The 19,352-nt window shown below is 50.9% G+C and overlaps 1 protein-coding gene across 3 annotated transcripts in view; it reads left to right on the top strand.

Moving 5' to 3' along the window:
- Nucleotides 1–16,660, top strand: part of CCDC13 (coiled-coil domain containing 13) — a 53,113-nt gene extending 36,453 nt beyond the window's left edge. Inside the window, exons 13-16 of one of the 3 annotated variants that reach the window (XM_047739265.1) lie at nucleotides 1,491–1,613; nucleotides 10,887–11,041; nucleotides 13,923–14,037; nucleotides 14,589–16,660. In XM_047739265.1, coding sequence (XP_047595221.1) covers nucleotides 1,491–1,613; nucleotides 10,887–11,041; nucleotides 13,923–14,037; nucleotides 14,589–14,790 — 595 coding nt within the window. In that variant the 3' untranslated portion in view covers nucleotides 14,791–16,660. Of the gene's footprint in view, nucleotides 1–1,490; nucleotides 1,614–10,886; nucleotides 11,042–13,154; nucleotides 13,236–13,922; nucleotides 14,038–14,588 lie in introns of those variants that run through there. The other 2 variants (XM_047739275.1, XM_047739278.1) reach the window with 2 other exon arrangements.
- The last annotated feature ends 2,692 nt before the right edge of the window (nucleotides 16,661–19,352 follow it).

A 19,352-nucleotide genomic window follows, 5' to 3' on the forward strand; every position in this document is an offset into this window, starting at 1 on the left:
ATGCCACACTTCCCAAAGTGGAAGGCCTCCTGGTGCCCCACGGAGAATGGACAGGCTCTGTCTCCCTGAGGTTTTAGTCACAGTAGTGGGAGCAGGAAGAAGGACAAGATGGTCCTCAAGACCCCTTCCACGCCTATGTGGCTGTAACCTTTGCCCTCCACAGGGAAGCAGGAGCAGATGTGCTCCTCGGCTGTCCAGACTGCTAGTTCCCAAACTTCCGTGTTGTATACTACCCAAAAGCTTGCTGAACCCAACCATGTGCCGGCCCTGTCTCCATGGAGCATACCATCCTCTTCCGTCAGTGACAGGACAGGCAGGAGTGACCCCAGAGAGAATGTCTACTGGGGCTGGTATGGTGACTGTGATGGGGTGTCTGGGAAGAGAGCCCCTTTCTTCTATGGCCCTCCCCTCCCTCTCCCCCCAAGAGAAAATCCTGGAGGTGAGATGACCAGAGCTTTTCTGAAAGTCAGCGTGCACATAGACCCACCGGCTATCTGCTGGGTTAGATGTGGGCTCTGACTCGGCAGGTCTGGACCCCAGCTCCTGACTCAGAGACCATACTTGGAGCAGCGAGGCCTTAAAGTGTATTTAGGAGTCAGAACACAGAAGGCTCTGCAATCCTCAGGCCCATCTCAGCCAACCCCTCAGTGTTCAAAAGGAGGACCCAGGGCCAGAGAGGGAAAGAGACCTGCCCAAGACCCCAGACCAAGTTAACCTCTGGTCTCGCATACTCCAGCCCAGCTCTCCCTGTGTCCTGTGATCCTAGAGGAGCAAACCAGGGCCACCAGGGTTTCTAGGGGAAAGGTGAGAGCAAAGCAGAGAGCAGCTTGGGACTCACATGTGCGCTCTGGGGTGGGGGTGGGTGGGAGGCAGGGCTCCCCTTCTGTCTGGGCTCCAGCCAGTGGGTAAGGGTCCAGTAGGCAGGCCCAGTGATAAGGAGGGAAGCGGTGACAGGCTAGATCAGCACTGAAGAAAACTGACCAAATCACCAAGCCAAGCGTCCATGAAAGTGGGCTGGGCATGGGGCCAAGTCAGGGGCTACAGGAGGACAGGGCAGGTTGACAGGGAGACAGAGGTTGGGCTCACCTGGCAATGGCAGAGCAGCCAGGCCCCTGGCCACACAGGTACCCAGGCCACCCTAGGTCCTCAAGGGCCAAATTCTATAGCAGCCAGCCCAATTCCAGGCCCCATACAGGGACTGGATGGACAGAGGTACTGATGCAGCTCTAGCCCCGGTGGGGTCAGCTGTGCAACCAGCTGAGTGAGATCTGGAGATTTCAGCAGGCACAGGAATGATGGACTGAGAAGAAGCCAGAGGAGGAGGACCAGCAAGCCCAGGAAGGACTGGGCTGGCTTCCTTCTCTGTGGCTGTCTCTGAGGATCCCTGAATGTTCTTCCGATCCCTCCCACCATCATGGGTAAGTGTGCATCGTCAGATAACCCCTCAGATGACTTCTGACCTCTGACCTCTGCCCCACCCTGGTCCGCAGGTTCTCAGACTCCCCCGAACAGAAAGGCTGGCAGACACAGGTGACAGAATTCAAGGCCCTCTGGCAGGCTGCTGAAGTGGAGCGTGACCGGCTCACCGAGTTTGTCAGTGTCCTGCAGAAACGGTAACACATGGCGCCCAGGGATGAGCTATTGTGGGCCTGTGTGGACTGGGGGTGTGACAGCCTGGCACAAGGCTTGGACAGGGACCCGGTCTCATCTGTGACTGGGTCCACCTTCCTGGAGAGTTCAGCTTCCATGGTGTTGGCCTAAAGTATTCCCATTCGCTACTTGTCTGCCTACCTAGGTTTCCCACAGCCTTGGGGCCCCTATTGTCACAAGTGAGGTTTGCCCTGTCCCACGTGTATTCAGTGGGACTGTCACATGCATGAGGACGTGAGGTGAGAGTCTCAGGGGAGAGGCTCTCTGGAGCAGTTCTATCAGTCAGATCAGTCCACAAATAATCAAAATCTCTGATGAACAGGACACCTTCCTCAGGGCACTGGGGGAGTTGGTGGGAAGACAAAGGCTTGATGCACATCTGAATTATAAAGAGCGAGAGCTGCTCATAGATGGCTGCTGAGACTTCTCTGGGGGAGAGGAAGGGAAGCGTGTGGCCCCAGGCAGTGGACCAGGAGGCAGAATTTTCTCCAAGGGTCTGTTGACAGACTTCCATTCAGATAAATCAGTGCTCCTTGTTCAAGTGACCCTTTTGGCAAGAATTGCAGGTACTCAGGCCAATGCATGGCCCAACTGTGTGACCTCCACACTGAAAAATATAGAGGACACCACTGAGTTCCTGCCCTACCGGGGCATGCGGCCAGGGCTCTGTGGTGACAGACAGTAGAAACCAATCCTGGCTACTTAAGGGAAAAGCAGATTTTGGAAGGTGCTGGCAGGTTTCAAGGGGTGGGACAGGAGAGGAGCCCAAGGAAGTCTGGGAATCTTGGGAGCTGGATGCGGTGGTAGGAACCCGCACTGGCCCGATGGCTTCAGGTTCCTGTGCCAGTGGGTTCTGGGAGAGAAGGTCTAGCTAGCCTAGGTCGCTCACAGGTCCTTCCCTGAATGTAGGCCAAGCACATTGATTGGAAGTACCTACAGGTGCTCACAGAGTGGAGGAGGGATGGCTTGCCAAAGGGAAAAACAGACTACAGTTAGCAAAGAAGGAGTGAGGGCTGCTGGGAAGTGGTCAATGGATGGCCAGTACCTAAGCAGTGAGAAGGGACCAGCTTTAATGGTTTCTTGTGTATGTGTGTGTAACCCATGAAGACACGAATTGCAGACATACTCAGGGATAAGAGAAAAGTAACATTAATTCTTTTTCTGTAACTGAAATGTAGTGGCTGGTACAAGCCTCCAGTCTACCAAATGGAAGAAACATTCTCCCGTTTCCCTCGAGTGGAGCCAGAGTTTTGGGGGGTTTCGTGAACCAAGGTGACTCCGTTGTGTATTGCTGTGTAACAAGCCACTCCACACTTTGTGGCTTCAAACACGATGGTATATTCCTTCTCGTGGCTCCGTGAGTTAGCTAGGGGATTCTAGTCCACATGACGCCCGCATGACTCACATGGCCCGGTTCCACAGGAAGCTCCATGGAGGTGCCTCACTTCTCCTTTACTGGCCTCTTTCTCCACGTGCTATTCCCTCGCCCAGAGCCTCCCTATGCAGAGCTGGGATTCGTGGGAGGCAAGCAAGGCACTCGGGGCACAGAATTTAAGGAGACACTCACTAGGGTCACGCATGTGTGATTTTCTCTTAGCTTGATCTTTTTGGGTTCACTCTGCTGCTCTGTGTCATTTTAGGGTGCGGGGGACCTAGCTCTTGGAGGCTGTCCCAGGCCCATGAGCCAAGACACATGGCCTTTCCCACTCAGGGGCATTGCTGTCTCCTGGCGCTCTAACAAGAGAGCATTCAGATGCCCCCAAACCTGTTTGGATTTCTCACTCTGAAGTATAGGACCTGCCCTTCTCAGAGATCCCCAGTTTTTCTACTCCCTTCTTTTTCTGGGGAGTCTGTTCTGGTCTTACATCAGGGAGGCAGAGTTTTGCCTTTCATACTCTGCCCTACCACTGCCAGTGGCCTCAGGCCCCCTACAAGCTCCCAGTCTTGTGTCCTTATCCCAGTGAGACCACTGTGCTCCGCTTGGGGGTCCCCTTACCCCCTCTCTTCATGCAGTCAGACTAAAAATGACAATAGAGCTCATCCTTGTTTCCCTTCTCTCAAGTCCTGTGCCCAGGGTTCATTGCCTCTCGTCCTGTTGTCCAGTGTTTGAGAACAACTTATTTCTGATATTTTATCCACTTTTCTAGTTGTTTACAATAGGAGGGGCTAGTCTGCTTAGTCTGCCATGACAGAGGTCACTAAACATGTCTCTTTTTGAAAAGCATATAATTGGCTTTGTTTTTAGTTTTTATTTTTTTTAAAGATTTCATTTATTTATTTGAGAGAGAGAGAGAAGGTGTGTGTGAGAGAAGGGGGAGGGGCAGAGGGAGAAGGAGAGAAAGAATCCCAAGCAGACTCCCCGCTGAGCATGGAGCCCCACCTGGGGCTGATGTGGGGCTCGATCCATAACCTTGAGGTCATGACCTGAGCTCAAACCAAGTCGGACACTTAACTGAACAAGCCATCCAGGCACCCCTTGGCTTTGTTTTGAAATTCAACCTGAGACTTGGTGCTTGATTAGAGTTTAATCCATTTTCATTTTTGTAGTATTTGGAAATAGTTTGATCATCTCAATTAATATTTTCTATTTGCCGTGATTTTTCTGCTCCTTTTTCTCTGTTCTCCTTTCTTTTGGATAGGTCAGGTTTTATTTCCCTCTCTTTCATACAAGTTTGGAAGTCATACATTCTATCTCTATTCTTTTAGTGGTTACCTATAACTTTTAACATAGAATTTAGCAAGTCTAAAGTCAGTAGATTTCTTTATTATCCCTTTGAGCAATAGGATAACCATAGAGGTTTTTGTTTTGTTTTAGTAATCTCTACCCCCAACATGGGGCTTGAACTCACATCCCCGAGATCAAGAGTCCCATGCTTTTCTGACTGAGCCACCCAGGTACCCTGAGAAATTTACAGTGTTTAACTCTGACTCCCCTACTTGTGTCTTTCATGTTACTGGTTTCTAAATTTCTCTAATACTGCATTCTTCTTTCTAACCTTCTGACATTAACCCTCCAAGTTAATCTTTTTAAAAATTAGCCAGGGGCGCCTGGGTGGCTCAGTGGGTTAAGCCTCTGCCTTCGGCTCAAGTCATGGTCTCAGGGTCCTGGGATCGAGCCCCACATCTGGGTCTCTGCTCAGCGGGGAACCTTCTCCCCGCTCCCCTTCCCCGCCTGACTCTCTGCCTACTTGTGATCTCTGTCTGTCAAATAAATAAATAAAATCTTTTAAAAAAAAATTAGCCAGTGTTCACTTACTTTGACCAACTCAAAAATGTCTCCTGTCACTCTTGCTTCTACTTTCTCAGTCTCCCTTCTGGGTTCAGCTTCCTTCTTACTGAAGGGCTTCCTTTTGTTCAGCTGAGACCACGTGGATGGTAAGCCCTCCGTGTCCTTGCTTATTTTGGAATCTTTTTTCTGCCTTTCACTTGAAAGAGAATTTCATTTGGTGTAGAAGTCTAGATGGTCGGGTACTTTCTCTCTGCACCAGGAGGCTATGACAGCTCACTGTCTTTGAGCATCCGCTGTGGCCAAAAGAAATCTACTGTCAGTCTGGTTGTTATTCCTTCCTAGTCACCTCTTTTCTCTCTAGATATTTTTTCAGATATTCCTTTTGTCTTTGGCATTTGGAAGTCTCACTGTGGTGGGTCTAGGCACTCTATCTCATTGTATTTCTGCTACTTGGGAATTGGTGTGCTTTTTCATTCCGAGGTCTTCAGTCTGTATATTGCCAGGGGCATCTCTCCATGTGTTGCCTCTCCTCATTGTTTCTGTTCTTCTCGTCTGAAATGCCTAGTCAGCCCACAGTAGACCTTCTTCTTCTTTTCTCTGCAGCTCTTAAACCTCCGTGATATTTTGGGCTGATAACTGCATGGTTTCTTCAAATCTGGCTTCCAGCTCCCTAAATCTCTTCAGTTGCACTTCCTCTGCCACGAAACCTATTTTAATAACTTATTTTTTCACTTCTAGCAGTAAAAAGAAGCCTTCATGAGGAAGACTTCTCCTTGTATTAATTTTAAACTCACTCATCCCTTCAGAGTTGCTCTCTCCTCTTCATTACTTACGACCCTAAGTAATGTCTGTTGACTTCCCCTCCTAGTGAACAATTTCTCTATGTGGTTTGCACTTTCATGTTATTTCTGTGAGCTTGTCTTCAGTGTTGTTGGTCATTTGTCTTTTCCTGTGGGAGTTCTCGGGTTAGGAAAGTGCTCCTGTGGAATGGTTCTGCTTTGGTCTCTGTGGAGCTTTGGGGTTCAGTGGTCTCTGATTGGTTCTTTGTGCTAATTTATTGTTTTAGGGTTTCCTGAGCACATGAGCACTGGCCTTGTGTTTCAGTTTCTCGTGATTGGTGCTTCCCCCCTCCCACACTTAAGGCCCTGATAGACTACAGACTTCCTTACCACTTCCCTGGCTTATGGGTGTCTCAGTCTTTTATTGCAAACAGAGCACTCTGGAGACTTCCAGAATCATGCAGGGAGCTTCCTTGCAGTTTGCTGCCTTATAGGAACCCGGGATTATAGCTTCTGCCCTCACATTGGCATCAAAATCCCTGCTCTATGCGATTGGAAGTTTTATTAGTTTTTCTATTACAAACGTATTTCTGTTATTGTAAAAAGCCTTCTTTTCCAACCTGCAGTTCCCCATTCCCCATATAAAAGAACTGCCAGAACTTCTAAATGTTTTCTTTGCACATCCAAAAATGTACCTGCAGATATATGTATATACGTGCCTGGACATATGTGCACATATGCACGTTTTTATTACAAGATAAACTCATGCTAAACACATCTTCTCATTTTTGCAAGAGTATATCACTGTCAGTTTCTAAATGGAATCACTGGATCAAAGAATGTGTACATTTAAATGTTCACAAATAATGGTATATTGCCCTTTTAACATAAATCCATTTGCATTCCCATTAATAATGGGAACTATCTGCCATTTCCCCATACCCTCACCACTACAAAGTTTTATCAATCCATAACATATTTCCAAACTAATAAAGGAACACTATTATCTCATTTGTTTTGATCTACTTTGCTATAACCAAAAGTGGGGATGGGTATATTTTTCACATGCTTATAGCCTTTTTTAAAAAGATTTTATTTATTTATCAGAGAGAGAGATCATAAGCAGGGGGGAAGGTAGAGGGAGAAGCAGGCTCCTGCTGAGCAGGGAGCCTGATGTGTGACTCAATCCCAGGACCCTGGGATCATTACCTGAGCCGAAGGCACATACTTAACAGACTGAGCCACCCAACTGAGTGCCCCTGTTTATAGCCTTTTCTGTTAAATATCTATTCAAACTATTGCACATTTTTTAGGGAGTCATTTATATTTTTTCTTTACATCCATAAAGAGCTCTTTATGAATTATGTATACAGTATTATGTATGTAGTATAATATTATGTATGTTTGTCTTTCATAAAGGTCTTGTATCATTTATATTAAATTAATACCTGGGTAGGGGGACCTCCTTATCTGAGTATCCTTTGTCAGTATCCCCACACTTAGAGTCCTCATGAAAACAAAATTTTTACATGAACATATTCACAAATGACTTGCCTTACTTAATATCATTCACTTTATACTGCCACTGGGTCAGTTTGGTCAGACTCTTGAATTCTAATAAAAATCAATTACAATGGGGTGCCTGGGTGGCTCAGTGGGTTGAGGCCTCTGCCTTCGGCTCGGGTCATGATCTTGGGGTCCTGGGATCGAGCCCCACATCGGGCTCTCTGCTCAGCAGGGAGCCTGCTCCCCCCCTTCTCTGCCTGCCTCTCTGCCTACTTGTGATCTCTGTCTGTCAAATAAATAAAATCTTTAAAAAAATCAATTACAAAGTAAAATGACAAAGGAAAAAAAAATCTGGTCTGTCAGAAGGTTGATGCACATGGTGTGAGAGACCTGGTAAGAGTTACCCTGAAGCCATGACAAGCATCGAGACAAATTAGCCCATTTTGTGATCAAAGAAGAAAAAAATCTGTGAGAATCAAGACTGGTCCAAATAGAACAATCAGAATCCCAATGGGAAGACTTGATTAGAAAGTGAAACTGTGGGACACCTGAGTGGCTCAGTCGGTTAAGTGGCTGCCTTCAGCCTCAGTCATGATCCCAGGGTCCTGGGATCGAGTCCCATATCAGGTTCCCTGCTCAGTGGGGAGCCTGCTTCTCCCTCTGCCTGCTGCTCCCCTGCTTTTGCTCTGTCTCTGAAAATAAATAAAATATGAAAGAGAAGAAAGAAAGAAAGAAAGAAGAAGAAAGAAAGAAAGAAAGAAAGAAAGAAAGAAAGAAAGAAAGAAAGAAAGAAAGAAACTGTGAAGGGAGGCCTGGGGAGGAGCAGCCCCAGACCAGGTGAAGGAGGCTGGCCCCAGTGTGTGTTTAGAGGTGGAGCTGCAGGGCCTGCGGATAAATCGGAAGCCGCAAGTAGCAAGGAAGAGAGAGAAGGCAAGAGTGCTCCCCGGGTGTTTAAGCTAGGCAACCGTATGGTTGGCGGTGACATTTATCAAGATGAGGAAGGCACATTTGGGAAGGAGAAACCAAAGGTTTGGTTGTTCCTAAACTCTGTGGGAATCATCAAGTGCTTTCGCATTGCTGTGGTGTTTGCTGTTCGTTTATTTCCTCCAGCACAAACAGAATACGAACCTTTGTAAAATGCAAACATCGCTGAAATACACAACAGAAAAATGAAAGCCCCTTACCCTTCCCCCACTGTCTAGTCAGTAACTGGTGCATGTCCCTGTTGTCAGCGTATTGGCTGAGTTTCCTGAGCGCTGGTATCTATTTGTTTTTAAATTTTTAATCTGTTATAAAATTTTTTTTTAAAGATTTTATTTATTTGACAGAGAGAGATCACAAGTAGGCAGAGAAGCAAGCAGAGAAAGAGAGAGAGAGAGGAGGAGGAAGCAGGCTCCCCGCCCAGCAGAGAGCCCGATGTGGGACTCGATCCTAGGACCCCGAGATCATGACCCGAGCCGAAGGCAGAGGCTTAACCCACTGAGCCACCCAGGCAGCCCCTGTTATAAAATTTTTAATTAGGTTATATATAATGCATAATCTTCTGCTACTTCGTTCACTCAATAATGTATCTCAGACATCCTCTTCAGGTCAGTACATATTCTTTTTTTGGCTAAGGAGCATTTTTATTGTGTTAACCCACTATGACTTATTTGTCCTTTATTTATATAAGCGGCATCATATTGTACGCGTTCTTGTGGCACTTTTCTTCTCTGATCCCATGATGTGGAGATCTGTGCTTGTACATGTAGCTCTACTTCATTCCTTCTCGTGGCCAGACCAGTGCTGTCCAGCAGAACTTTCTGCGATGGTGGAGATGTTCTATAGCTCTACTGTCCAGTGCAGGGGCCGTTAGCCACATGTGACTTGGATCACTTGAAATGGGGCTGGTGTGACTGAAGAACTGAATTTTTAATTATATTTCCTTTTCATTGATTTCAGTTGAAATAGCTACCTGTGGACATAGGGCTGACAGCCACTGGGTTGAACCCTGCCCTATTCTATCACATTCCATGGTATGAATATTTACCACTCATTCTGTATTTCCTCTATTGATGGACTTGTAGTTTTTTATGGGGTTGGCTTTTTTTTGTTGTTTTTTTTTTTTGTTTTTAGCTTTTGCAAATAAAGTTTCAGGGAACATGCTTGAACAAGTCAAGTTAGTAGCTGAATAACTGTGTAAGTATACAGCTTTGTGTTGGTAGTTGTATGCTGTTGATAATTGTCACCATTCTGCTCCTTCTTGACTCTTCATTGAAGTGGAAGACCACTTCCTCCAACACTGTAAATTTCCAGACCTTCACTCTGATTTGCCATGTGTATATGCAACCCTTTGCTTAGGTTACATTTCAGGGAGTCCTGGCGTTCTAGCTGAATCTTCTGTATCACAGAAGTCTGAAATGCCATACCTAGCCACAAGAGAGACCGTAACCCCAGCCCCAGTGAGATTAAACAAATCTTTCATGTGAAATGGCCAAATGGCAGTACCTTCAAGTCCCATGAATTCATGATGGGCATATGGAAAATAATAATAAGTCATAACAATAAATAATAATAAACAGAAGGCAATCACTAACTCCGAGAAAAGCAAAAAAAATAAATAAGAAAGAAAATGTGACCATTGCCATGTTCCATGTTTGAATAATTGTTCTAATGTAACTCCCCCTGTGGTAGACAGGATTTTCGTCTCCCATGCCCTTCATTCCCTGCTGTTGTGTCTGTGAACACTTTATGATATATGGCAAAAGGGACTTTGCAGATGTAATTATAGTTATGGGCCCTAAAATAGGAAGATTATCCTGGATTACCAGGTGGGCCCAATCTAATCACTTGAGCTCTTAAAAGCAGAGAAATTTCTCCAGCTGGGGTCATCCAGAGATGCTACAGAAGTTGGATAGATTCAGAGCATGCTCAGGGTATCTGTTTGGCCTTGAAGCTCTAGAGGGCCAAGGGAAGTCTAAAAGATGAAAATCACCCAGCCAACAGCCAGCGGGAAACAGGGACCTCAGTCCTTCAACTGGGACTGAATGCTTTTAATAATCTGAGTAATCCTAGAAGTGGACTCTCCCCCAGAATCTCCAGGTAAGAGCCCAGGTCAGCCAACGCCTCTGATTTTGGCTTGACTAACCAACAGAGCCTGCTGATCTTTGACTTTCAGAACTGTGAGATAATAAATGCGTGTTGTTTTAAGCTGCTAAGTTTGTGGTAATTTGTTACAGCAGCAACAGAAAACTAATACACCCCTTACTATTAATTCAGCTGAAAAATGGTATGTAATTACCTTGGGAGGTGGAGGGGTGATTCTGTTTGGTAAGGGCTGACTCTGTTTGAGAGGGCTAAATGCAAGCTAAATTCTCGTGTCGCGTGACAGGAAGTCTAAAGATTATATTTAAATCTTGAAAAATAGCAGTATGGGCATCTGTAGAAATACGGCGGTAAATATTCAAAGAAACAGCTCAAAGTGTTCTAAGCGATTGCTTCTGGAGAGCCGGAAATGGGAGTGGGGAGGAGTGTGAGCGGCTGACAAGCTTTTCATTTTAAGCCTTGGAGAGAACTATATGATTTTTAAACACATGTTCCTGTGTTCCTGCAGTAAAAATAAAGCACAAGTCACACCACCACTGGTGTAAGATGCGCCTGCCTCTCTGAGAGCCAGAGCCGCTGGGGTGGGGGTTGCCCCTGCCTGCCCGGGGGTACAGCAGCCCCTCCTGTCTGATCCCCAGGGTGGAGGAGAGCAACAGCAAGCTTCTGGAATCTGAGAAGAAGCTGCAGGAGGAGCGGCACCGCAGCGTGGTGCTAGAGCAACATCTTGAGAAGATGCGCCTGGAGCCTGGGAGGACGTCGGTCAGTCAGAGAGCAGCCCCCAGGAGCAAAACAGGTAGGGGCTGGACCAGGGGCCCCAGTGTCGGGGCGGGGAGGGGGCAGCCTTGCTGCTAATGGAGAAGCCCATCAGCAGCACCGGTTCAGTCCCTTCGAGAAGAACGTGGGAAGCAGAGGCCTCCATCAGGGTGGCGCTCTGCCTGCCCGTGCTGCTGGGGGTCCTCTTTCCTTGGCCTCCTGGTCAGAACCAGGAGCCCCAGTGGGCTCGCAGGTGGCCCTGACCCAGATATCTGCAAACCCTTCCGTGGGGTGACCGTGCCTCTGCTAAATGACCTCAGCTGCCGCCCCCACCCCAGCCCTTAACCCTCTGCCCCAAGATGAGGCTGTTTAGAGTTGGTCCCGGGGCAAAGTTGGCCTGCAAGGAGGCCAGGGCAGCAGTGGCTGACCAGGAGAAGATTCTGTCTCTGCTGCTGGCTGCATGTGAGCAGGGATGAAGTAAGCAGAGGTGATGAGGCTTCTCCATAGGCCTGGGGACAGGGCGGCTCCACCTTCTGTCCCACCATGCCCAACATGCAGCCTCCGTGGTCTAAGGTGGTGCCTTTAGCTTCCCCACCAGCAGCAGGAAGGAGAGGAGGGAGGGGGGGACAACCTGCTCCTCACCTTTTAAGGGCATGAGGCTAAGGCTGCTTGTGTCACTTCTGCCTTCATCCCCAGGACAGATCCTCATCACATGACCACGCCTAGCTGCAGAGGGAGATTTTGTTGTCCTCAACTAAAAGATTTATTGCTCTAACACAGTGATTTTTTAAAAAAAGATTTTGTTTATTTATTTGAGAGAGAGAGAGCACAAGAGCTGGGTAAAGGGAATAGGGAGAGGGAGAAGTAGACTCCCCACTGAACCAGGAGCCTGATGCGGGGCTTAATGTGGGGCTCAATCCTAGGACTCTGGGATCATGACCTGAGTTAAAGGCAGATGCTTAACCAACTGAACCACCTGGGTGCCCCTAACACAGTAATTCTTAAGGTGTGATCCCCAGACCAGCAGCATCATCAGCATCTTATGCGGCTGGGCCCAGCTAGGGGTGCAGGATGCCAGCACCAGAATCCAAGGAGGGAAGAATCTTTAGTACAGAGGGGCTAGACCTGCCTCCCTCTGATGTCCCCATCCCAATCCCCAATAGGCTCTGGAGGGGAGGTCCAGCCCCCACTGCCCTGCCTCTCCACACCGCAGTCTATCCCCCATCCCCTCCCCTAACAAGGACACTCAGACCTTTGTCCCCAGCCCAGATAAGATCAGAATGTTCCAGAAACACATGTCAGGATGAGGTACAAAGCAGAAGTTGTGCACTTTTCCCTTGTCCCATCAGCAGGGCCGAGAACTCAAGGGCCCTTCCAGTAGCTGCTGAGGGTCCAGGCTGGGGAAGGTCCCTATAGGTTAGCCCTGCTGGACCTTCAAGAATAGGTCCTCTAGGAATGTGCTGAGTAACCTATCCAGGGGGTGCTCAGCCACAGCAGAACAAACCATTTTAGTTCTGCCTAGACAGCAAAGAGCAGCTGCTTGACAGAAGGTATCCTTGTGGCCTTTTCCACCTGCTGGCCTGTGATGTGGGTAGAGCACCACTACTTCAGAGATTAGAGCACCACCACCCCCATCTGTAGAAAGAGGAGACCTGAGTCTGGAATTTGGTCCCTCCAATGGCAGTTACACTCCAGTGAGGAAGATGGATAATTTACAAAAACAAAACAAAGCAAAAAATAGTAAGAGACATGCGAAGTCAGATGGAGGCTGGGGCTGGGGCTGGCAGCAGAGGAGGGGATAGGAGGCACTGAGAGAGCAGCTGGTTTCCAGGAGGCCAGTGAAGACCTCACTGAGGAGCTGGCATCCACACAGAGACAGCGGGAGGGGCAGGCGATGAGGCGTACAGATACTCTACAGAAAAGCAAGTGCAAAGGCACCGCAGTCAGAGCTTGGCTGGAGGCTTGAAGGAATAGCAAGGCATAGCAAGTGAGGCTGGCATGTGGTGAGGGGAGGGGAGCATGAGGCAAGCTCAGAGAAATGACAGAATTCTGAGGAGGTGGTCTGATCACTTAGGGCCTCAAGGTAAAAAAAAATGAATTCACCCAGGCCTCACAAAGCTCTGGAGGCAAGAACTATTATCCTCATTTTACAGATGAGAAAACCAGCTCAGAAAGGTTGATGGTTTACCAGAGGCCACACAGCAGGGGGTGAAAGCCAAGTCTACTGATGCCAGGTGATTTTCCCTGGGCCACACCATCCCTGAGAACCACGCCACCTCTGAGGGCCTTTTCTGCACGGGTTTTCTGATGCCGGATGGTGCCCAAATTCCTACCAGTCACCTTTGATTTCCTTTTCTGAGTATTCTGTGGCCTCTGGCCCTGGCCACCATGGACCCCCTATATGAATGTAGGGACCAGGTCAGGGTAGGCTTTGGAGGCAGGGAGGACTCAGTGGTATGAGGGCATAAGAGGCAGTGGTGATCTAGACTCAGGCTCAAATGCAGACCAGACTTCAGCCCTGGCTGCCTGCCAGAAACTTGTGAATTGCAAAGATGGAGACAGTCACAAGAGGACCCACCTTAGTAAGCACAATCAGGGTTGTAGAAGAGACCCAAGCGTGAGTCCAAGGGAATACAGAGCAGGCATCAAGGAAGGAGGCAGCCCTTGTCCTGCATCTTAAAGAAAAAAAAAATTTTGAATTGAAGTATAGTTGACACATAGTGTTAGTTTCAGGCGTAGTGATTTGACATAGTGATTGGACAACTTAATAGGCTATGTGCCTTGTCCTCCATCTTGAAGAAAGTATAATGTTTCAGCAAGTGGGAAAGCAAGAAATAGGCAGTGGAGTGGAGAGGGGGGAAGGAGAGCATTTACACAGGGCCATGGCCTCATCACAGAAAGTGGCTGCTACTGCCCCACAGGTCTGCCCACTTCCAACACCAGGCTCAACCCGAACGGGAGTGAAAGGAAGGACCCATCCTTCACCCAGCTCTCCAATGTGCCCATGGAAACTCAGATGGAGGAGCTGACCACCAGGTGCTCTCCTGTCCCATCTTCCTAAGGGTGGCATTGTCTGGGTGGCAGTACTTCCATGGGCAGAAGGATCATGTCTCTCCCCATTTGGGTTGTTTGTCTGGAGGGCCGCCTGCTGGTCCTGGATTCTAAACCTGCAATTCAGCAGCTGGCCATCAAAGGGCAGAGAGACCCAGCTGCATCTCTGATGGCCTCCAAGTTCCAAGAGTTTGACTAAGCCTGGGTTGCTGAAGCCACTTTTATCACTCAGTTAAACTTTCAGGGTCAAAGACAGTGATGTTCAAGGAAGGGTGGGGGACCCCTACAGATTAGTACTCATCTTTGAGGCAGCCAACATTTGGGAGAATTACCGGGTGCCAAGCCCAGGGCTGTGGGCGGGTACAGAGAGGAATCCCACATGGTACTCCCCCAGGGTCCAGGGGAGGAGGGGAGAGGTCAGAGAGCTGCAAGAGCAGCTGTGCCACCAGCCCTGTCCCCAGTACCCCTGTACACATGTGTGCTAGCACATGTATGCTAGCGTGGGCCACACTGAGCCCTTTCTTCATGTGGCCCAGGCTGGCCATCCAGGTGGAGGAGAATGAAATGCTGAAGGCTGCCCTGGGCAGTGCCCTGCGTGGAAAGGAGGAGGATTTCCGAATGTACCACGAGACTCTGGGCCAGGTGAAAGGGGTCTTTCTGCAGGCTCTGCGGCAGCAGAAGGCCGACACTACCAGGATGGTGACCCGGGGTCAGCCTGGCGGGACGGGGCAGCCTTAGGCCCGGAGAGGCCTCTACCTGCTCCTGGAAGCCAACCTGGGCCAACCAGCTGAGCCCCTTCTCCTGGAAAATGTTCTCCAAGGGTGGCCAAAGCCCACATGTCAGACCTGGAGGGCAAAGGAGAGGCCCAAGCAGAGCCCCGGAGGCGAACACCGAACCTGGACAGGCCGGACAATGGCAGGGGAGGAGGCCCAGCAGCCCTCTCAGCACCAGCGAGAGGTCTGGGATGGCCAGCCAGCTGTGGAAAGACAGAGGCAGTCCCTGAGCCAGGTGCTCATCACCCTTGGCCTCAGACCCAGCTGGGAGGCCCTGCAGACCCACAGGACTCCATCCGCACGGGACAGTGTGAGGGCTCCAGCTTCGAACCTCCCCCAGCCCCACCCCTCCACCTTCCTAGGACATTACGCCCACCCTCTCCCAGCTCCCCCTCCATGGCTCCATCTGCGGCTACCCCGACCTTCGAAGACTTGGGGGCACGTGCTCCCCACCACTTTGTCAGCCCACTCTTCAGGGCTCTTCCTCAGCTGCAGACCTTCGGACTGGTAATAATAATGATTATTTTCACAATCGTCACAGGTCCCCAGTGAGTGAGCATCTGCTGTGGAAACCTGACCCCGTCTAGTCTTCTAGTGACCCAGGGATTTGTCACCCTCTTTTGCTGATGAAGAAACGGAGGCTTTTAGAAAGGAGTTGGGCTAACATTTAACCCTGGTGGGGCCTGACTACAAAAGCAGGGTCTTCCAAGTTGAGCGATTCGCTTACCCCCAGCCAGCTGCTCCAGGGGTCCCCTCCATTTGCTCCCACAGGCTGCAGCTAGTGGATGCTGGTGAGGGGCGGGGATCACTGGGCAGGAGCTTCAGGCCGGGAAGGGAGGTTCTGAGGCAGTGAGTCCAGGCCAAGGCACAGTGTTACTCTTTCATGGCCACATAGGGGTGAGCCCCCAATGTCCCTCTGTCACAGCGTCATCCCCCCGCCTCACTGCACTCACAGCCCTGGGGAAGGGTGGCCCTAAGGAAAGTCACCCACAGCCATATAGACCAACCAGACCTCTTAACCACACCTGGGTACACACAGATCCCCACAAAGCTGCAGGTGCACAGAAATACCTAGACCCAGGAGCACACAGCAGCATGGGCATACACACGGCCCCAGACCACGCTGGCTCCAAACTCATAGGCCTGCCACATGGGCACGTGCTCACACCCCAGCACACGAAGACCAGTCACTTGCATGGTGACTCACAGGTGCAGGCATGCGAGCCATACAGAGACCTCTGGGAGGGAAGCCCTCTGGGGCTCCTGGGAACTCTCTGCTCAGGCCCTTCCTCAGGGGTGGGCTGTGCAGGTACTGTGCGCTGGCCCCCCCCAGCCAGGACACCCCTAACCCCATCTGGAGTGGCACAGGTCTAGAGGTCCCTGGCAAGTTACAATGAAGGCCATCAGGATGAAGCCACAATGCTGATGGGGTCCTAAGGGTCCCAGGAAAGGAAGAGTTTTTCTCTGATTCCTTGTGAAAGGAGCTGGCCAGGCAGAGCCAGAGGACTGAGAGGCCCTGTGCAGGAAGGGACAGAGTGTGACGGTGAGGAGTGGCCTAAAGCAGAGTTAGGGCACCAGACCGAATAGACCGTGCCTTCCCCTGCAGGCGTGGGGAAGCCCCCGCAGGGGGATCTGAGTGTGGGCGGTGCATGCTCCGGCCCTCAGTGGAGTCCCTGGGAGTGATAAGCAGGCAGAGGACCAGCTGTCCTTCCTCAGGGATGGGCAGAGGCAGGGATCTCCTCAGGGAGGGCCAGGATGGCATCGCACACATCCTAACCACTGGAGGGTCGTTTGGCTGCCCTTCCTGGCTCAGGGCTGCATCTGAGAGAGGAAAGGGCATCAAGTCACAGGGTCTGAATAGGTGGGGGTGCCTGGGGCACATCTCTTTCCCCATTCATCAGCTTCATGACCTTGGGCGGGTTGCTTAACCTCCCCAAGCCCCCATGTCTTCATCTGTAAAATGCAGACAGGAATAGAAGCCTCCTTAAAGGGCTGCTGTTCTATGTGTCAGGCACGGTGGTGTCGGCCACCGTCCACTCAGCTGGCCGGCCATCAGGCAATGAGTGCCACCAGCACACCAGCCTCTCCAGGCCTGTGAGGGGCCCAGAGGTCAATCTGATTTGCTGTTTTCAGGGAGCTCCTGGTCAAGTCAGATGGCATAGGAAGTAGGGCCATGAGGAAGCAGGAGGTTATGGGATGCAGAGACAGAATGCAGCCCCTCAGAGCCTCTCACCACCTGTGCTGAGGCTTCCAGGCTCATCACCCAGATTTGGATGGAGCAGGGGCTGTTTGTATTTCCCTGAGGGGTTGGGGCTTGGGGGTGGAAGGGGAAGGCCCAGGAGAGCCAGGGAGCAGAACTTTCTAAGGCAGGGAGGGGTTGTCAGAGGGACCAAGGACTGGGGCCCTGAGGATCTGGATGCAAGTGGGCCAGGCATGGAGTGGGTCAACCTGGTCTGTCCAGCTTGGTGCCCATGGTCCCTCCCAAGCCGCACCACCTGTCCCTGGGACCCTTCCCTTGGGTGGCTGGGCAGTGGGTCGACAGCAGTTGGGCTGGACTTGCCTTTCACGGATGAGAACACTGAGGTCTGTGCCCAGAGCCAAAGGTCGGGGCAGGAGGAGGAGGAGGAGAGGTGCTTGGAGAGCCGAGGGGCAAGGACAAGTAAAGGGGCTGGGCTGGGGAGAGGCCTCACGTGAGGACTCTCCCTGGCTGCACCTCAGGCAGGTGCAGGAGGCCTGGGTGCTCAGGTTCCTGCGCTGAAGGTGAGACCTGGTGGAGCTGTGGGTATGGCTTGGCCACCATCCCCACGAAGGCCTCTGGGGCACCACAATGGAGCTGGACAAGGTCACAGCCTGGCTTAGGCTGATTCAAGCTCCAAATACATTCCATTGTCATGGGACCCCTCCCTGCTTTCAGGAGCTCAAGGCAGGATGGCCTATAGTGGGGGTCCTCTTCTGAGCCCGCATATGCAGTGGCAGGAACCAGCCTCGCCTCTCCCTCTGCACCGCCAGTGCCAGCAAGCCCACAGTCACCCCACCCATTCTCCACAGGCACTGCCTGCAGTCCCCAAGCCTTGCATATACCCACTACCCTCCATGCATTTTTACTTCGAGCAACAACACACCGAGAAATGAAAAGAGATGCTGAGACCTGAGAGAATTGCCCCACCCCTGCCCATTACATCTCTCCCAGGGGCCCGGCAGCCTTCGAGAAGCTGACCCAGGCCCTTGTGCTGGTCTAAGCCCAGTCTGCTTCCTCCCCTTGTTCTGTGGGCTGATCACGCCAGGCACCCTTCCTTGCCACTACCCTCATACAGGATGGAGCTGGCCTTGGACTGTCCAGCACCAGGTCTAAGAGGCCTCCAGAGCCCTCTATCCAGCCTGCCATCCCCAAATGCCAGGCTCCCTGCAGACGCCACTGTGCACAGCTCCTGCTATGTGAGCCCTGCTTCTCTGGGCTTCTGGGGTGAGACCTCTGTGGCTTTCTTTATGAGCAATTCAGCGAGCCATGCCCTTCATGGAGTGAGTCATGGAATCCCCCCAAAAGCCCAATAAGGTCAGAGCAGGCCCATTTACAAATGAAGATCTGAGGCTCTGAGAAGCAGATCCCACCAGCGAGGCAGATCTGGGACTCAGGAACAAGTCAGCTGGCTGAACCTGGCTCTCGACTGCAGAGCCAAACCCCCCATCTGCTTCTCTGAGCCATTCTCTTTGAGTCTCATGGGGGTACCAACTAGACAGCTGGCCCAAGCTGGTCACAACCTGCACCTAGGGTGGATGAGCAGGGTTCTTTCCCCTGCAGGGTTATCAGCCCCAGAAGCTTACGGGGCTGAACTCCTTGTGCATCAGTATGCTTTTCTATCAAATGGGGGAAATGGAAACACCTTCCCTAGGGGTTGTGGTGATATTAAAAAGAGTAAGTCCATGTAAAGCCTTAGAGCCATGTCCACCTACTGTGATTAACTTACTGCCCTTCTAACAACCATTGACTCTACCTCAGGACTCTGCTCAGCTTTACCCCCACGCCCACCCCTGTCCAGAAAGCCCTCCCTAACCCCTGCATTCTGGCTGAGGCGTTCATCTCTGATGCTGGCCAACTCGAGTGCCCGTGATCCCAACTGCCGCACTCACCCAGCCCCTATACTGTGCGGTAATCTTGGTGTACACTTCTTGGGGGTGGGCACCAGTGATGAAGGCCTCCATGTCGTTCTTTTGTGTCGTTCTGATGCTGAGGTCTCCTTGCTTCTTCCTCTGGGCCAATGTGTCTGCTTGGGAGGAAGCTCATTGCCTAAGGGCATTGTGGGAGGGTAGGGGACTCTCCCCTTCTCAGACCTTGGTCAGGCTCTGGAAGTTCCCCTATTAGGGGGTGGAGGAGGGTCGCAGGGCACAGCACCTTCTTTCCCCATCCTCTGCTGAGCCCATGGCTGGAGTCCAGGGATCAGCAGGAGTTCCAGGACCTGTCCTGTGACTTGTTACAGTCACACAGCTCCTACAAACCCCCAAACCCCAGGTCCCGCTCACCGCACATGC

Source organism: Lutra lutra, chromosome 1 (genome assembly GCF_902655055.1).
Source record: "Lutra lutra chromosome 1, mLutLut1.2, whole genome shotgun sequence".
NCBI lineage: Eukaryota > Metazoa > Chordata > Mammalia > Carnivora > Mustelidae > Lutra > Lutra lutra.